At 38.2% G+C, this 19,349-nt stretch overlaps 1 protein-coding gene across 5 annotated transcripts in view; it reads right to left on the minus strand.

Moving 5' to 3' along the window:
• The window catches only part of RNF220 (ring finger protein 220), a 354,135-nt gene that overhangs the window by 48,162 nt on the left and 286,624 nt on the right, over window positions 1–19,349 (minus strand). For 2 of the 5 annotated variants that reach the window (XM_060773368.2, XM_060773364.2), the window contains exons 8-10: window positions 18,473–18,594; window positions 17,227–17,359; window positions 4,296–4,397 (exon numbers count right to left, since the gene is read on the minus strand). In XM_060773368.2, the coding sequence (XP_060629351.1) occupies window positions 4,296–4,397; window positions 17,227–17,359; window positions 18,473–18,594 (357 nt within the window). The remainder of the gene's footprint in view (window positions 1–4,295; window positions 4,398–17,226; window positions 17,360–18,472; window positions 18,595–19,349) is intronic. The other 3 variants (XM_060773365.2, XM_060773366.2, XM_060773367.2) reach the window with 3 other exon arrangements.

Below are 19,349 nucleotides of genomic sequence, written 5' to 3' on the forward strand. Positions count from 1 at the left end.
GACATCCTACTGATAACTAAGTAGAGAGACTGTATTATTTTGCTATATGTTTGCATATCGTTGTATAAAGAAGACTCACCAGAGATATTGTTTGTTGTATGTTGCTGAGAACAATTCTTTTGTTTTGCTTTGTGTTTTTGATCTACAGTGAATAGAACTATATTTTTGTTTCTACTTAAGCAACAGACTCATGTGTATTTTTTGAGTTTTTATTACACTGAGAGTAAAAGGGGCTGAGACATTCTGCAGGCTACTAACACTACTCTGACAAAAAGCAGATTTTTTTTAAAAAAAGTCAAAACACAGAATAAGGCTGGTAATGCAAATTCACATAGGCAGAGATAAAAGATCACATTAATACTGGTCTCCAACAATATTAAGTTCTATACACCACCCCTTATTTTATGCCTACTTTACTCAAACACAAAAGCAGAAGTTATGGCTGTATGAATACACAATAGAAACAAGAACTGAGGATGGGGGAAATCTAGAAACAAAAAGTCTATTTCTTCACTTCTACACTATCACTGACACAAAATGAAGAGAAACAAGCCACTTTTAAGTAATTGATCTCTAATCTCATATACTGAATAAAGCCAACAGTTAGTTCACATGTAGCCAGGATGGTGGGAGAAGATTCCTGGGCTGCCAGCCAACCAGTGCCTCTGGATTTCACCTTCCCTACTCTGCTGCTGTTTCCCTCTTCCTCCTTCCATGGCTGTGGAGATGCAGCTTCTGGTAATGAAGAGTGGCTGCAATGGCTGCTCTTTTTAAAAAGAAGGCTCTCTTAAGTCATTGAGGGCAACAACTGGGCATGGAGACTCATTTGTATTTCTTGGACATTTGCTGCCAGGCCCTTAGTTAAGTCCCTACTATGATCTACGCTCCAAAGCCTCTCCTTTTCCTAACTTTCCACATGTGCTCAGGAAGCTTGGTATACAGACAAGAGTAAACCTGAGAAACTTAAGTGTCATTACACTTTAAAATCTGGCATGCAGAATGTTAGCATCTCTTAGAAATACATTTAAGAAACTTATCAGAAATGATAGGGTTTCTTTCCTCTGCTTGAATTTCTTAAATGCCTGTCTTACAATATCCCACATTACTAATTATTTGCCATTCTTAGCTGAGGCTGATAAGAAGCTATAGGCAAAAACATCTGGAGGGACTCAGTCTGAAGAAGATGTGCAGTGTACAGTATGATTGATCATGACCACTGCTTCATTTTTACTTGTTCTAAAAAAAGCCATACAGATGCAGTGAGCAAGTATCTGATGGAAGAATGGGAGGAGCCACACTTAGGATTATGGTCAGATTTTCCTCAGTGAGCACCTTTCTTTTTTATTTCTTTCTTTCTTTAAAAGTGCTATGGATTTAGCTAGAAAGATATGGTTATTCAGAAGACAGGGTAATTTCTGAACAATTTTGCAAAACATCTGTTCAATTCCATCTCAAGACTCACAACTAGGCTACTTTCTTAAAGTGCTCTGTTGTCCCTCCTATAATGTTCTATTCTTCTATATGAATACTGCATTGCTAATCATACAATTTCTGCAGCCAAAACAAGTCAAATTAAGAAAACATTACATTACTCAATTTGAATCAAATGTTCTGGCCACATGTCTGCAGGTCTACTTTTGAAAGATTGTGAAATTTTGTCCTATTACAGAACCTCAGAAAGCACGTCACACTTTCTGGTCAACTCTGGAAGAAAGGAAGATTATCAATTCTAAGAAAACATTCTCATGTTCCATCAGAGTGTTATGAATGGCAGAAGTGGCTTAGAGTTCTTAGTGTGTGGAACAAAATAAGGTCCTACCCACGGGAAGACTTGATACATAAGCTATACCTATCCACCAGCTTTAAACAGTCATGGATCCCTGCTCTAAGCTTGTACTGAGACTCAAGAGAAGAAAGCTTTTAATTCTTGAGCTGCCTAAGGTAACATTGTGGCCACAGCATCTTAAGATGATACACATGGCTGAAAGTGCCCATAAACAGATCCTGTGCTCAGCATAAAGATGTGCTTAAAGATGGTTTGAACAGGGTCAAAGCTTTTGTTGAACCTTGTGGCTCAACTCATTCACATTTCTTGACTACAGAGCAGTGAAAACACCACAGCAGCTGTTTAAATATTTGAGGTCTAAACTGGTTCAAATTAATTATTCATTTCTGGTTCATTCAAACCAGATTTCTACACAAGTACAGTTATAAATGGATTAAATAGGATGTTTTCTTAAAGTACAACAACCCAACAGGGCCACACCTGATTTGTGTGTGCAGATGGAGATGAAATGAAAGGATCTAAAAGCTACTACTCTTTGACATAAATGAAGTATCATCCTGCAATATGTGGACTGCTGAAAATCCAAGAGAGAGAACGGTGACCAACAAAAATGTCTGCCAAGTCTCTCTATTATTGCCTTCTCCACAACCCTAGTACACTTAAATAACTGCTTGAGGCAACATATTTCAGGAAAGGGAGAATACACATCTCTTCTAACTAATTGAACCTTACTAGACTTTACAGTTAATGCCAATCTGTCCTCCATGTTTTATGTCTTCATCTCCCTGCTTTATTTATCTCTTATTGAAGGAGAGGGGAAGGATGAACACATTATTTAAATGAAGACTTGTAAAGCACCATTAGAAAGAGAAACAGAGTTTTGCACAGTATGGGCAATTGTTAGGTGATCTGAGTCTTGGAGAAATGACCAAGACTAAGAGAAAGAGGCTGTCTAAAGGAGGACAAGATGCATGAGATGGACATGAATCTTACAAAATGTCTATATAGAAAGGTCTGTCAGTTACCTTACCTGCGATTTGCTTACCAATTGTTAACACTGCTAACAGAGTGGCTGGATACATTTTTATTTAGACTGCTTGTTGAAAACTGCTTTTTTGAAAATTCTATTTTTTGCAACCAACAAAAAGAGAAAAGTATTGTTTTTTCATGCTGCATTTACCCTCAGACCCACTTCTCCAGCTCCCTCTTCCATCATGAGAAATCTCTTCCATACCACTATAATCTGCAAACTTCCCAAGAGCTAGAATGGCATGAACTCTCAAGGCAAGAATGTGAAGGGGTGTTGGTTCAGAGAAAGGGTGGCCCTTTGTTTTTTAAAAGAAGAGTTGAGCTAGGGCTAAAACCACTCTAGAAATTATACTCCTTAAGTTTAGGATGGGGAAACGGGGGAGTTGTTTCATGGACAAATAGGCATCCCGTGCTCAAATGGTTTTCTTATGACTTTGCACATTCTAAGGATATAGCCTGGGAGAAAAGATTCGGAGGTAGTCTTCGCACTGACCAAATTAGGAGATTTGTGGCAGTCAGTGCTAAGTTGCCTCTTTCCAATGTCACGTTCCCCCTTTTTAGTATTCACTATTTTAAATCTTGCCAAACATACATCAAAGAATAACTATCTGGAACAGACCAAGGATCCATTTAGTTCAGTATCTCATTTTCAACCAATAACCTCCAGAACATTAATAAACTCTGTGGTGCTGTGTTAACTCCAGCATGGCCCCTTGCAGTTACTATTAAGATACATTACTCTGGAAATGAATATTTCATTCATTTGATAGCTGACAATAGTCCCATCCTTCAGGAATTTATCCAATTCCCCTTTAAAGCCATAATCACATATTCTAAATCTATCTAATAAGAATAAATTCTTATTAAATCACCACTTAGATCACCACTTAGATCACCATCCCAGACTAGAAGGTAACAGAGCATATAATATGAATGCACTGTTAAACAATTAATTAGCAACACTATACCTAAATAGTATTCTAAGTTGTGTCAATAAGTAAAAGAAAGCCAATTCTGAAAAGTCTTTTTTTCTCAGAATAAGGAAAATGCATGATAGTTATTGGATTCATTCAAACATAAAAACTGTGTTTTAAGTCTTATTTGACTCCCCCAATATAAAAGCAGCATTTTGCCACCTTACGCCTCCTATCTGCATGATTTTGTCTGTATAACACTCATCCCTTGGTGTTACAACTAATTTTACTGAAACTAAAGCAGCATAGTTCTCTGACATTCTTAATCTAAGATGCCTCCTTGAAAGTCCAGACAAACAAGAGTGAGCATGCAGGTCAGATTCTGGGGCCATTAAGCTGGGAAAAAACAAAGTTACTGTTCTGTCTCTGATCCCCATTGCTCTTGTAGGCAGCTGCTCTGACAAGCAATTCCAGCACCGGGATTGAGTGGCACCTCTATAAACCCTGTGACAGTTCAGGAGACAAACTCTCTCATCAGTCAGAATGTACCTATCAAGATCACTTACCTTGAGAGCACAGTAGCCCTCCAGCGCTGTGTACACAGCTCTGCTCCGCTTGCCCTCGGAGCAGCTGGCCCCAGCGCCAAAATCGAGTTAATGCTGAACATTCTAGGAGTTCGGAACAAGAAACATTCTTGCTGAGATATGAGTACAAAAGCTTGCAAAGAGCAATGAGGCCAATCTCAGAGGTGCAGCAGGCCAGCTTTAATCTGCACATAATATACAATTCTAGACCTAGCTAACATTCACACTGAAAATGGTTTATTCTAGACTGTACCACCTTCAATAGAATAACACTTTTTACAGGCCTGACCTAATCGGATTTTGGAAGTTAAACAGGGTCAGTATTTGGTTAGTCGCTAAATGAGAGGCAGGTAGAACTAGGAAATAATCCTACCAGAAATCCCAGTGAGCTCCTGCTGTCAGTCAGTTAACCATACTGGGCTAGATGGAGCAATAATTAGATTCCATATAAAATAGCTTTTTATGTTCATACTTAATTTCTTCTAAGGAACTGTTTTCCAGCTAACACCTATCCCTATAATGCTTAATGTGGGTAGAACATATTGCATGACTCAAGTGTTAGTATAATTAAGCAGCTTCAAAAAATCTAATAGAAAACACTGACATATCTTCTAGTAAACTGTTACATCATGTTTACATGAAATTCATTTAGAGCTAAACAGAAAGAAACCACTAGTCTGTGGCACTAACTGTTATGGAATATGATGGTGATCAGTTGAACACCTGAATTAAAACATTAATTAATCATCTAATTAAAAATATGATGAAGACATATAAGTCTCTTGTGGTCTGTCTAACCACTTGGTTTTCTGAAAAGGAAAAAAGTTCATTTCTTCTTGTTGTTGTTGTCTACAATGCACAAATTTCCTTTCCATCATAAGTCAACTATAATTTAGGGAACAATGGATGTTGTTGTTCAGGTGATAGTAAATGATAAAAAAACCTGCTAGAAATTTCAGCAGCACTGTTGTAGTGGGGAGTCCTTATGCCCAGGAATGTCCATGATTTCAATTACCACCCTCCCAGAAAATTTATTTATTTATTTATTTGCTTTACTTCTATACCGCCTTTCTCAGCCGAAATGGCGACTCAATTGAACTCGTATTTTTTTATAAGTGGAAACCGATTTTAGAAATGCTACAGAGTGAGTTGCTAGCTTCTTCCTTCCCCACTATATATCTTTTGCCCTTTAAATACTTTTTAATGCCTAAAGAATATGTATTCTCTCTTGTGAAATCTACAGTCCACATCTCTTTTTAAAAAGAGACAAATGGATAGCTCTTGCAATGGTCCTACTATTTCCGTAACATTTGGTGTGCTATTTCTCATGACACCAAAGCAGTAAGGAGGAAATTATTCAACACCAAAGTAACATTGCCAGGAACTGGGAGTTGCAATGAAGACTAGCGAAGCATTCCCTATTATTCTTTTAAAAACTTCCTTGAATTATCTCAAGCTGTTTAAAAGCCCTTAGCCACACTCATTTACAATGCTCCATAAAAATATAAAAATTCAAGTCTACTTCTCCAATAGTTTGATAACAAATTATTTAGGTTGACTCAAATCCTACTAGTGCAGTGAAAATTATATAGTTCTTGCATGACTGGGGCCAGGTAATAAATGTATGGCTCAATTCTGCTCAGAGGAGAGCACAAAAACCAGGGATTCAGCTATGGAAATGTTACATAACAAAAAGGCCAGACATAAACTGTTTCTTTTTTGAAAAAAAAGCATTTGCACAGCCATTTACTTCACTATTGCCAGCCCTCTTATAATAACAACAGAGTATCAACTGTATCTTCAAATGAGGTAGTAAAAAGTGAACAGCAAAATTAAAGCAGTTAAAGAACAGAATGTCTTTATATACAGTGTTTATTAATAGGAATGGCAATTTGCTTATTTTTCCTCTCAATAGCAGGGTGAAGTGATTGTCAAGTTAAAGAATACAGCAACTTCAGTTTCACCACCTGACTGAAAGATTAACTATTTTTTCCCATTGTCATAGTAAGACTCCTATTCACAGAGAATATGGTCAAACACCACACATTGTGGAAACCTGAAACCACCCAAGAGTTCAAAACCTTATATTTTAAAGCTGCAGTTGACCACTTAAATGTAACCCACTGATCACTTGGAAACAATGCTTGTAGTGACTGGGAGAGAGTCTCCATCTTTCACTCAACTGCTGCCCAACTGAGGCTGGGGGAAGTGATCTGTTATCACAGTGGTTCCCAAACTTATTTGGCCTACACCCTGGAAATCAACTGTTCTAAATCTTCTCCTCTTTCTTTTTGATTTCACCGCCCCCTTACAGTTATTCATCAAACCCAAATGCACCTGTGGCCATTACTGCCCCCCCCCCCCCCGGGATTGCTGCAGTGCCCACCTATGGTACTGTTTTCATGATGTTATGTTTTATTGCGATATGTTTCTATTTGGTTGTGTTTTGTTTTTATTTTATTGCATTTTGTTTTAATTCTGTGCTCTCTGTGCTTGTCCCTTTATAAGCTGCCCCAAGTCCCTCGGGGGAGATGGAGGCGGTGGTATAACAATAAAGTTATCATCATCATTATTTTGTGTGTGTGTGCATGGAATCCTCTGTCTATAACTCTTACCTTCCTTTTTAAAAACTATCATACATACTTGACTATAAGCCAAGAAATTTTAGACTAAAAATTTACCTTGAAAACCTGGGTCAACTTATCCATGTGTCAGTGCTGGTTTCTATATGGGTCTTTAAAAAGGGGGGGGGGGGGCTTAAAAACCACCCAGAGCAACTGCACTAGACTGGGTGTGTGTATGTCAAGGATGTTGACAGCCGAAAAGCAACCCAACAAACTACTCTTGGTTTGAGACAACCAGCTTCTGCATGCCTCAAGCTGTGAGGAATTTGCTGGATTGCTTTTTGAAAGTCTGTTCCCTCAAAGTCCCTCCACAGCCCAACTCTGGCCATGGTACCTTTTATTCTCAGCTCACTTTGCAGGAAGTGCATGATGTGAGTGGTCCAAAGTGAGCCTCCCACACAGCCACAAGTAAATTCTTCCAGCTTTTAGGATAAACATGAATGGTTATGTCTTCTGGAATTTTTGAAGTTCTTCGGCATTTTTCTCCTTGCTTTATCCTTTACATCCTTTGTTACATGCCCTTAAGTTTTATCCTCAACTTTTCTTTGACTCATAGCAAATTCTGTATTGTGGACTCAAAACATGCCTTTACTTAATCCACTAAATCAACTTATAGCCGAATATATACAGTAAACCAAAATGTTTAGAATACAGACTGAATTCATTTCTACTTCTCTGTTGCACAGCCACGATCAAAATCATAACAGGCAGAAATAAAATGTGTTTATAGTGTTTGTGGGTAATTTAGATAGATTTGGTAGAAAAATACAGTCTCAACTCCTAAACTGTTTTCTTAAAGCAGGTTTCACTAATTTGTTTCCTCATACCAGCCCCTAGCTAATTCACCTGTTTTTCTTAAAGTCTTCTACAAAAGGAATAACCACCAAAAAATGTTTCCATGTTGTCAGGCCTTATTATTATTATTATTATTATTCAACTTTTTCCCCCAAAAGTGGGAGGGGAGAGAACAACTTTTGGTAGCACTTGTTTCCTCAGCTGCTGAAATATCCTTGAATTAGTACCAAGAGAACAAAGTGGCACAGATGTGGCTTCCCTTTAAATGTGTCAAGTTAAGTCCTTGATTGCCAGAACCTGCGGAAATTAATTAAATTGCAACATTCTATTGTTATGTTGTACTATAAATGATGAGGTAAACAAGGCTATGCACATGGACTACTATAGCAGAGATACCATTCCAAAGTCATATTTCATATTTCATTCCACAAGAAGGCAGACAGAATATAGGCTGGAAGTCTGCATCCTGGTTGCTTTTAGTCAACTTTATCAACAGACTAGAACAGCAGGCTTTAAAAGGGGGCTGTATAATTCTATGGCTATTAATATATTGGGGTATCGATGTATGTCAATGTGAACACCATCAAACATATGCCATACAAAATATTTGCCTGCAAAAGTCTTTTCTCTCCCGTAAACAGGACCTCAAAATTTGAATAAAAGCATCAAACAAATTCCTTTTGTATCTCTACTGTACCTCGGATACAACTTGAAAACGTTTCCTCTCTCCATGCTGCCATGGCAATCTTTCCAATACCACTGAAGTCTAATGTTTAGCAGGCATTTGTGTTCTTATTTAGGGAAGGCTGCTACATCAGAAGGGGAAATAAACAAGCACAGACTTAGCAGTCACTGGTGTAATTTCCATGAAGGTGGCTCATTGTCCCCAAGGGGAGGGAATGAAAACAAAAAAAGGAAAGGGGAGGAATTTAAATAATCTTGAATTACTAAACAGGTTCACATCAATGGATCAATAAGCACCACTGTCAGGGATCACAGTCACACAGCTGTTCTGCCAATAACAGAGGAAGGAGAAAAGCTGCGAGGATGACTTTTCTATAGCAGCAGAGCATAAACCAGCAACTTGGGAAAGGGACCAAGAGCACCACCCTGGTTTACAGGTGCCATGGGAAGCAGCAAGTCTTGCTATCCACTTACTTAAATGTCAACAGTAAACTTTTGATACACCGTGTCATGGGATAGAATAAAGACAACTAAAATTCATAAACCAAACCTGCCTGCTCCCTGTAAACTAATTCTAATCCATAGCAGGAAGGTGAAAGAAAATCAGTGTTAATTTAATAAATTGATCAGACTATTGATTGCAAAACTAGAGCTCCTTGTTAGCCATCTTCAGCAATACTTATTTTCTGAAGCTGCAACACACACTACTGACTTCTTCGCCTGCTCCAGCAATATAAAACAGAGATACACTTCCCAAAGCACTAGGACAGTGATGTGGGAGTGGGATGGAGCCAGATCAACTCAGCAGCACAAGGACCGGAAGCAAGACAAGTAACACACAGAGTAAGAAAAAAGGGGCAGCACAGTGTCTTTGCCAGTTTCAAACTGAAATTAGTTACAGATGCAGTCACAGTGTCTTGTGTAAACGCTATCGATTGGGCAGCTGACAGTCTTAGGAGCCTCAATGCTAAGACAATCAATCTGGCAACAGTGTCACCTGCCACTTTGCTGAATAGTTGACAATGCAATTATCCAGTGTAGAGGCAGGGAGTTGGCGTATGTCAAACGCAGTTAACTACTTTCTAGGCACTACCTGATAATGCATTTCACCACCTGGTGCGAGGGGACGACATGCAAAGACAAGGAATGGCTTAAAGTCATTGAGAAACCAAACCTGCACTCTGTTAGATCATGGGGTGAAAGAACCAAACGTTGCCTCTTCTTAACAACTGTATTTAAAAATACTATTAAAATGATGTCAATCAACACACTGGCAGTTGAGATTGAAGGGTACCCCAAAGCCCTGAACTTGAAAAAAATAATCAAATGAATGGCTTTGAGACTGGGATCTCGACAAAGTCTCTGGTACGCCAAAGTCTCCTCATTTCCAAGCTAGAACACAGTAGTAATTTGTTGACTCCAAAATAAACAAAACTAGAAAAAATTAGGCTTTGTTTTTAAAATATATGTAGAGAAAATGAATTCATCGTCCACTACTGCTACAAACTGTGCAGTTAAGTTTCTTGCATTCGGAGAAATAGTGAGGATCATCTGGTTTGCAAAGAAGCAGCTATACCCTGGGAAAAACATCTTTGTGCTTATAGTACCTCCCCTGCCAGGTAAATATGATACGTTATTTTCAAGTTAGTTTTGCCTAAGGGCTAAACCAGAGTTAATTACTTGACAGACATATTGCTTCAAATCACTGTCTGTCTGCTTGTAATGCTCTTAACACACACGTCAGACAAAAAATGAACAAGGTAAGCAGGCATTGTGTATCCACATATACAGAAATATCAAGATTTAGAGATCCACAAGAACTGACATCCAGAGTGTCATGCATATTATTTTAGCTGTTGTAAGTGTTTTATTGGCTGTTTTATCAATAAAATACTTGTTTCTCAAGTATATAACTTAGGAAAAATGAAATTGAACAGTTTAATAGAAAGTTACAATACAGTAGGAACAGACTACTCTAAGAATATTTATTTTGTTGAAAAGGAGAAAAAAATAAAAATGTGTTAAAGTTATATCCATGTAATGGGAGGATGGCACTCTTATAGGTAGCTTTACTCTCTTCTTAAATTCATTCAATGTCATTTCCTTTTATCAAGCCCATTCAGATTTACAAAAAAATTAACGTTAGTTACTTATTTGTCTGTACCAATAAACTGCACAGACTTGTCTCCTGGTTATATGGGAGTCCTGATTGCCTCTTGCATTACTCCCACTTCTCTTTGATATGATCTTAAATGCAACCTCAATACAAAGCAGTTGACAAAAAGGCTTAAGAGTATTAGGTTCGTAACTATCTTTAAAAAAAGCATCTTTCTTCTTGTGCTCCAGGGATGAACCCCAGAATATATAGCTAATAATTCCACAAGTGGCATGTCACTGATCTGTATAGTTCATGATTCTCAGCAAAACAACTATTATGACATCCACATTTTTCTAGAAGCACAATACTTCTGAAGATAACCAGATCAAGTAGAGTGAGAAAAGGAAGACAATGTGTTTCTATACTAGCATGACAAGGTTACTGTTTCCACTGACCTCCACATTACTGAATGCTAGCACACTTTAAGTTTTATCTTTGTTTCCTCAACTATAAGGACAGGGATCTGTCTCTTCTGGCTAAGAATTTATGGGGCACTGAGGTTCCACATACATAAAAGTATAGTTGCTCTTGATGGTGATACCGCTTTCACAGTTTATTTTATAGAAAAATGGCTATGGTATAAGCACTTACAGCAAAAAGCTGTACAGACAAACAGGCTGCTAGCCAAAAGGGAAACAAAAACAATCTGCTGGATATGCCAGCAATTTGTATTTTTAATCAGTGTGTGTGTTTTTTTCTTCTTCAAACGGTGATAACATGTGCAGATACCATTAATACACACAAACTACAATGCAATGACAGGAAATTAGGACCCCGAGCTGGTCCTTGAGTTATGAAATGAAAAGGAGCCTACAAGATCAGGCCTATAGACCATTTAGCAACCTGTTTTTCTACAGAAGCCAGTTACATGTTTCCCTGAAACTAGATAGCAAGGCAAAAAGACAAGAATCCCCCTCCCCTTGTTTATCAGCATCTCATATTCTGCATATAGAAATGGCCTGAACTGGAAGGCTATACAGAACAGGAATTCAAGTACCTAGAACTCTCAAGGAACTGGTTAGAGAAATAATGGTTAAAATTAAAATTAAATACATTTTAGCAGAAATGTAGCATTAAGTTAAATTTATCTTTATTTGTTTTTAATTACTGTGTTTCAATTTTAATATCAAGTCAATACAGAGCATAAGATATGGTATAGTATGGGGAATAGTATTAGTTAGTTTATGATATGGTATAGTATGGGGTATAGTATTACTTAGGCCTATTTCTAAAAGTAACTCTCGAGCAACTACATTTATCCAGCATCTACCAATCCCCATGGGAGCTGGTTAACAGAGTCTATTGTATTTAGGAACTTCTCCTGCTGTTTGCAAAGGGATATTGTAAAAAGAAGTTTGTAGCACTTCACTCCATGCATCTGATGAAGTAGACTCTGTCTACAAAAGCTTATAATACAAACTTATTTCTCTCGGTTAGTATCAAAGTGCTACAATGTCCCTTTGCATACTGATATTCCAGACTTACATGGCTATATAGGTCTTTGAATTCCCTGCTCTTTGTTAGTCTTGCCAGAAGAAAGGCAAAACAGTAGTCAGTACAGGCACACTCTTTTGGCAGGGACATCAGTACCTTCTGGCTCCACACTGCGAGTTTATACTGCAATTCTGATTAAAGAAAATATTTCTAAAATCAGAATTGGCCATCAAGTTTATCTTGACTTTCTTAGAAAGCCTGGCATAGCATCTTAATGACTGTTCACGGTTTTCAAGGCGACCTTAAATCCTCCAGGGTGTCAAGTGAATATACAGCTGATCAGCTGTTGCTATACTTGACAGAAGTTATAGTACAAGAAAAGACAAAGAGGTAACTTGACCACCGTTTTTCAACCCTTTCATATCTGGAGAGAACAGCAATCTTGGCTCTATGAGACAACACAGCTCAGATATTCAATGGGACTTGCCGTTTGTTCGCTTGCCTGTCTCTCTCGCTTTGAAGTTGCCTGGACAGCTTCCTCAAGCTGGCGTTATCACTCCCTCTAACCACTCTTGGCAGGCAATCTAATTCCCCCTGAAAAGGTCACCGCCATTTTAACTGCCTTTCAATCACATTAGGAGTGCTGCCGCTCGTGCCCACGGAGCTGTGCCTGCAGCTCTCCTGGCTGAGGTGCGATCGATAAACTGACATACCACCTCCCCCTTTTCCAATGGCTCCATCCCTCCCTCCACAATCCCAACTCCCCCACCTTTACTAACACCTCCTCCTTTAGCTAAAGGAATGACACAAGATGCTGATTGACCAAAACTCTTCTAAAAGCGATATAACACAGAGGAAAGAGATAACCTATCATGCCTTAATCTACTTAGCCCATTTGCTCCAACAAAAAGGAGGGGGGATTGGGCTCTCTCCCTAGATACACACAGGCAGCAAAAACCTGGGGACCAGCCGGCTCAGGTGCCTTTGAAGCTATGTTACTACAAAGAACGAGCCTGCCTCCAGCTCCCCTCCATGCAATCATTATTGTTATCTCTGTTGCATTCACCCTTTTTTCCTCACAGTTACCACTGCCGTGTTTCCTCCATCGATCCTCATGTAAGACACTGTTTTAAGTCTGCTCGCCTTTTGACTGTGCTAAGCCGTTTAAGAGATGACAGCAGCCTCTATCAGCACAAAGCCAATATGATTCTTTTCGGATAAAGCACTTTTTCCTCACCCACGCTCCCTCCCTCCCTCCCACCCGCTCACTCTTTCAAGTTGAAGTCATGTTTGCACAAAAAATGCTAAGCTTTCAAAGGGAAAAAAGCATTTTTGAACTTCTTTCGGCAATTCTTTAAAGGGATAACCTTACAATGTAAACAGCTAGAGAAAATGAGCAATGATTTTTGAGAATTGAAGAACGGCTCCAAATGCAGGAATTTTTTAAGGAAAAAAGTCTATGAGAAAAAAAATGTTTAAGACCTCTGACCTCAGAGCAGCAAGTAGAATACAACTTGGAGCATCAGACACAAAAAGAATAATCCTCCACAATGTTTAGCCAATATAGATGCCCAACATGCCTATTCCCACTGTTGGGAGTTTTCAGAAAACTTTCAACATGCTACAGAATAAATTTGCATCTTCCAGCATTGATATCTGTTGCTGCTGTAGTTTATCACCAACTTTAAGATGCTTCATTTCAGAGCTGCTGGGTAAGCAACAGTTGAACAGGCTAGATCTTTAAATCTCCTGCTTTATTTACACCATGGTATTTTAAAGCATAACACTTATATTTATTTGTTTCATTTATATCCAAGACAAATGAAAGATTTCACAACAACAGTTCTCACTGATGTTTTATGCCAGTTACTGTAAGTTTTCAAGAATCTATAACAAACACTGGGTTAAGCACTTTTTTCAATCTTTTTTCATCCTGTCCTAGCTTGGATTCTGTCCTAGTGTCACTTTTTTCCTGTGCAAGCCATGTTAGGGCATGACTCTCATTGGAGATGATGTTTGTGTAAACCTAAAATTAATTCCTGGTCACAGTGAAAACATAAAATTTCACTAATTTAATAGGGCCAGTTCAGCTGAGATTAATCCATGGATTGAAGCCAGTGTATAAATCGTTGGTGTAAATACCCTAAAATGTTCCATATACCATCCAATCTGCAGGGATATCTCTAGTTAGTACTTTGATAGGGGGCACCAAGGAATATTAGGTGCTATTGCCTATGTTTCAGGGAAAGGCAATGGCAAGGATTGCCTTTCCCTGAAACATAGGCAATAGCACCTAATATTCCTTGGCAGTATTCACTGCCTAAGAAAATCTTATGAAATTCATGGGATTGCCACAGATAGGCAGGTGACTTGAAGACATGCATACACACATCTTGCTTATCTCTCAAGTGTATTCTCTTTCATTCTAAAGGTACATAAGGAATATGCACTTTGTTTTAAAGAAGAACTATACTTCTTTAAGTATGATTTTCTTGTAAAGTGAGATGCATGCTTTGTTTTAAAGAAGTGGAGGATTTCCAGCTGCCAAACCACCCAAATTGTCAATGCAAAGTGAGCAGCTGCTGACGGGGTATAAAATAGATCTATTCAACCACTACTCCACAGTTTAGAAAGATCATGGGACAAAAATTAGACAGTAAATACTCAGATCAGAAAAATATTGCAAGGAATATATGAGAGACAGGAATGTAAGGGGTTTTTTTTTTACACCTATTCAAATTAAATTCCTGTAGAGACAGGAATTTAAGGGGTTTTTTTTAATACCTATTCAAATGTATTCTTAGGCGACCAATCAACACTACCACAACAATAGCCTTTATTGGCACACACGAACAAAATCACAATGCAGACATGTATAAAAAAGAAGTCACAGATAAAAAAGAAAAACATGATTAAAAATTCCTAATCTCAAGAATAAAACTTGCAAAAGAATGTATCAGAATCAACACTAAAAATCCCTATCAAATTAGACATGGAGTACTACAAAATATTTCAAGAAAGGATGCAAAATTGCATAGAAAATGTATCTTCTTGTTAGTATCTGTATTTCCACTTGAGCAATAAAACAGGCACAACTTAGCTTCCTTAATTTAACAAGATCAATTGCAGGAAACTCTTGTCCACTAAGTTAAAGATGCTACACCTACATTCTAGAGATGTGTATTTTTTACCCTTGGAACCTACAACGATACCTACAACACAACAAAATAACAAACATCAGGTGAGAGCTGTGCATTAAAGTAAAGACATGCCTGGCTGACTATGAATACTGTAATTATACTTTTCTTCTCACACCTAACAAGCAGAAAACAAACAAGTCAATCCCCAGCCATTCAAAAATTCCGAAGAAATACGAAAAGCAGGGCCTCTCCTAAGCAACCAATTCTTTAAAGAAGAACCATTAACTAAAGCTTCAGATGCAGGAATCTCTTTAAACTTACAAAGGATTCCAGGTAAAGATTTACAAGAATTTACAAGGTACTGCACAGGTGAGAAACAAAATGCCCAAAACAAAACATCAAATTAGAACTTGGAATAAATAACACTGATACCACAAAAGCAGACAAAGGCCCTAAAGACTGTAATTGAAAAAATGCCAAAACTGTTTTGGTGTTGCCTGCTAGAAGGCATGCATTTCAGAAAGCAGGTATTTACTGGTATCTAATAAACACACTTTCGCCTTATAGCTGAACTACTGAGGTATCTGTCATGTCCAGCTCTTGATCACTATTCATTTTGCTTTTATACCAAAATTATCCACAGAGAAAAGTACTGGGGAAATAGGAAAAGGGGATCCTCATTTAAAAACTAAGTGAACTTTTAAGGCTCTTAAAAGTTCAAATTGGATTTTTTTCTGGGAAACTGCAAATTAAAATCTGGGGGAAGTACTAGTTAGCAGTTATGCATAGCAGGATAATTGTTTTTACTTTAATGGGGCAGTGCACCGGCTTCCCTGTGCAAGGAATGCTGTTTCCAAGGGATCATAAGGCCACACTACCCAGTTTAGTCAATCCTGACACAGACCAAAAGAGCAAAAGGCTGACTGTAAGAAAGGAGCCAGATGCACAGCTAAAATTACATTCACCAATAAAACTCACAAAGGTCACATTTTGCCATAACTCATTCTCTTCTTTGTAGCCATTTTTCCTGTCACAGGGGAAGGAATAAGAGGAGGAAAAATAAGATGTGTTTGTCTGGGAGCCCTCAGGGCGGCAGTGCTGGAGGTGTATGGCAGGTTGCTGAATTCTCATTTATCAGCCTTAAAAAAGATGGAGTGATAAATGTATAACCGGCCCTTTAATATTTTATGCAGGTGCTAAAGTGACTTAGCTGTCAACTTCCATACATCACCAGCTGCTGATACACCAGCTTTCGTCACTCCAGACTGAGACTTTTTACAATTTCATTCTCCATTTCTATTTTTTTTTTAAAGACTCAACTTGCTGAAACTGACTGGCCTGCGGCTTCTTCTGCTCTCTTCAACTTTGGGGGGGGGGGGCATTCTCCTAGTGTTAATTGAAGCAGCAGTTTGTTCATAACTTCTACAGTTTTATTTGATTTCACAGGAAAATACATTTTGGAATTGGCAAAAATGTAAATTTCCACCTACAGTCATAGGTAAGCAACTAGTCTGCCAAACAACAACATTATAATAACACCTCAACTAACCTGAAATAACCAAAGTACCAAAGAGCCTTCCCAAAGCAATCTAATAGTGAAGAGCTACAAAGGGAATTTTACAGGAAGAACTATGCTAAATCTGTTTTGTAGGATGTGATTATTCTGTGCACACATAACTTCTGGTAGAAAATCCATTTGCAGGAGACAAGCAATAAACATTCTTGTTCACGAATGTATACTACACGCAAATACTATTATGAAGAACAATTCTTTGGATAGATTTATATCTGTGTTTCCCTTGAGAGTTTGACATCTGTGCCAAGCTGCTCATTAGCCATCATGAACAGATATGTGTGTACAACATTATGAATATGCGTGTGTTATAGGGATGACCTGTAAGAGTGTACAAAATGTAGTGTGGGAAGCAGCCATTAGTCTAAACTACAGGTTGGAGGACAGGATTGCTACTGAAGATTAACATTTTATGTTCATATGTACCAACCAGTGATAAAAACTGGATTGGGGTTTTATTCAGTCTACAGCCCATCTCAGCAATACCCTACATTGGCCCTCTTACCTCTGAAACCTCCTTCTAAGAGGGTAGTAGCACGTATCCTTTTCTGTCCACACCATTCATATTCTTCAAAGCGATTACCATTCTCATTTTCAATGTCAACAGAGTCATCTTCCATCATGCATGAACCTTCCCTCTGGGTAACCAAAGAAAATGAAAAATCAAGCATCATCTCATGTTCTTGCATAGAAGAATGATGCTAACAGGTAGTATTTCTGTCAGTGAAAACTGTAAAGATCAAATGAATGGTGGAGGACATTGCAGGGACAATTATCCCCCTTCCCATTCATTGCTGCATTTAAAGTGCTAATCTGAAACTGGGGCTTGACATCATTTTGCATCATTACTGACTTTATAATCAAGACAAGTAAATGAATTTAGGATTTCTTGGCCCATTTTCAACATCCCACTGTCTAGTTAAAGCTGTAGTGTGTAACTCAGAATGGTAGGCAAGGAACTAAGTTCTTTCATCACTCCTCTATTTTAGCAAAGAACTATAAGTTTAAGAAAGCGAAAAAGTCAAGCTACTACTAGAAGGGGAACAGACACCGTTTTCTTCCTAACAGCAACACATTAATAGCCTGTCACTCTAGTGCTATGTATGCCCAATAATACAGGCAACATAGCTATAGCAATTACAGTCATACCAGCAGTACTTTTCAGTTGCCTAAACAGCAGTCGCTGGTTATCAGCATCAGAAGTTTGCTATAAGATCCAATAGGACTGGGATAAGCTTTATTTATATATTATCCCAAATCATTCCCTGATACAAAGACTAGAAGCACACTGTGAAAACATGAACTGTTGTGCACATTACGTTTGAGGGCAATTCCATTTTTTGTAATGTACAGCTTCAAAATGCAGGTGTGCATTACATTTAATGGTGCATTAGACTTGAGTAAATATGGTATATGTCAACATGTTTTATCTTGAACTAAGAATGGCTGGCCTTCACTTTCCTGGCCAATTCCTCTTCAATCCAGGCCTCAACTGAATTTTGCTGCAGTATTGATAAATCACTACCTAGCAAGAGCTGAGACCCTACTCCCCATTCTCATTTGAAAGGTTAGAAAAATCCTATTGCCATAATTGAGACAGACCAAAGTCTTTAAGACAGAAAGGAAGTATGAAATAGGCATTCAAGCCTGTATCCTTCAATCTGCTAACTTGGTTTCTGTCCAGAAAGCAGGCATAGCAGAGGGCAGGGAGAAAGAAGTGAGAAGCAGCAAAGATCTTTCAGTGCTTCTACCTTTGCAAGGCATTGTTCGACATGCCCACTCCTCTCCTCCTCGGATCCTGAGAGAGGCTGGCTGCAGAGGGGACATACCTGTCCTTCGTCTTGCTTCCTCCGTTTCATTTTCCCAATTCGAGCTGTGCAATGAGAGCAGAAAGAAAAGAAACAATAGTTTATACACATATATACACACAAACACAGCCTTAGCATCCTTGCGAAGGAAAAAATATTATATGCCTAATTAGGAAATGAAGTGTCCAAGTTTTATTTCACGCGGTTCAGAGCCTTAAATGCATGTAACCAAATTGTCACTGTAAACAAGTATGGTTCTGCCATCCTTACAAATGGTATACACTAACTCCAACACATACCAAGTCCCTTGTCCTCAAGAGGGCATGACTGCTTGCTTCATTATTCTTAAACCACATTAACAATTATTTCTAATCTTATTCATTATTCCCTGAAAAAATTCCAATAACTTAGTATAAGGATGCAGGATATTAACTGGAGCTTTCCCCTCCTAGACTCACCCCAGGAACAATTATTCCATAACTAGATAGTTTAGATTTAGAATATCCCAACTAGAGGACCCCATGCAATCTACTATCACAAAGTGACGGAAAACACTGCTACTTTTGATGCACATTTACATGGTTTCTGAAGTTTATGAGAAGAGATGCTCATCCTTACAGGAGGAAAGTTCCAGAGACCTAGCAATCGGCATAGCAGTGCTGATGTCACGATGTATGGCCTCTTTTAGAACAATTTCTATAGTACCTAAAAAGTTATATAAGAATTTGGAAAATGAAAAGCACACATATACATGTGATTAATTTTCAATAAATATTAGAAAGCCAAACAAGATGATAAAGAGGTATCGTATCTACTCGAG

This window comes from Anolis sagrei, chromosome 4 (genome assembly GCF_037176765.1).
Source record: "Anolis sagrei isolate rAnoSag1 chromosome 4, rAnoSag1.mat, whole genome shotgun sequence".
In the NCBI taxonomy this organism is placed as follows: Eukaryota; Metazoa; Chordata; class Lepidosauria; order Squamata; family Dactyloidae; genus Anolis; species Anolis sagrei.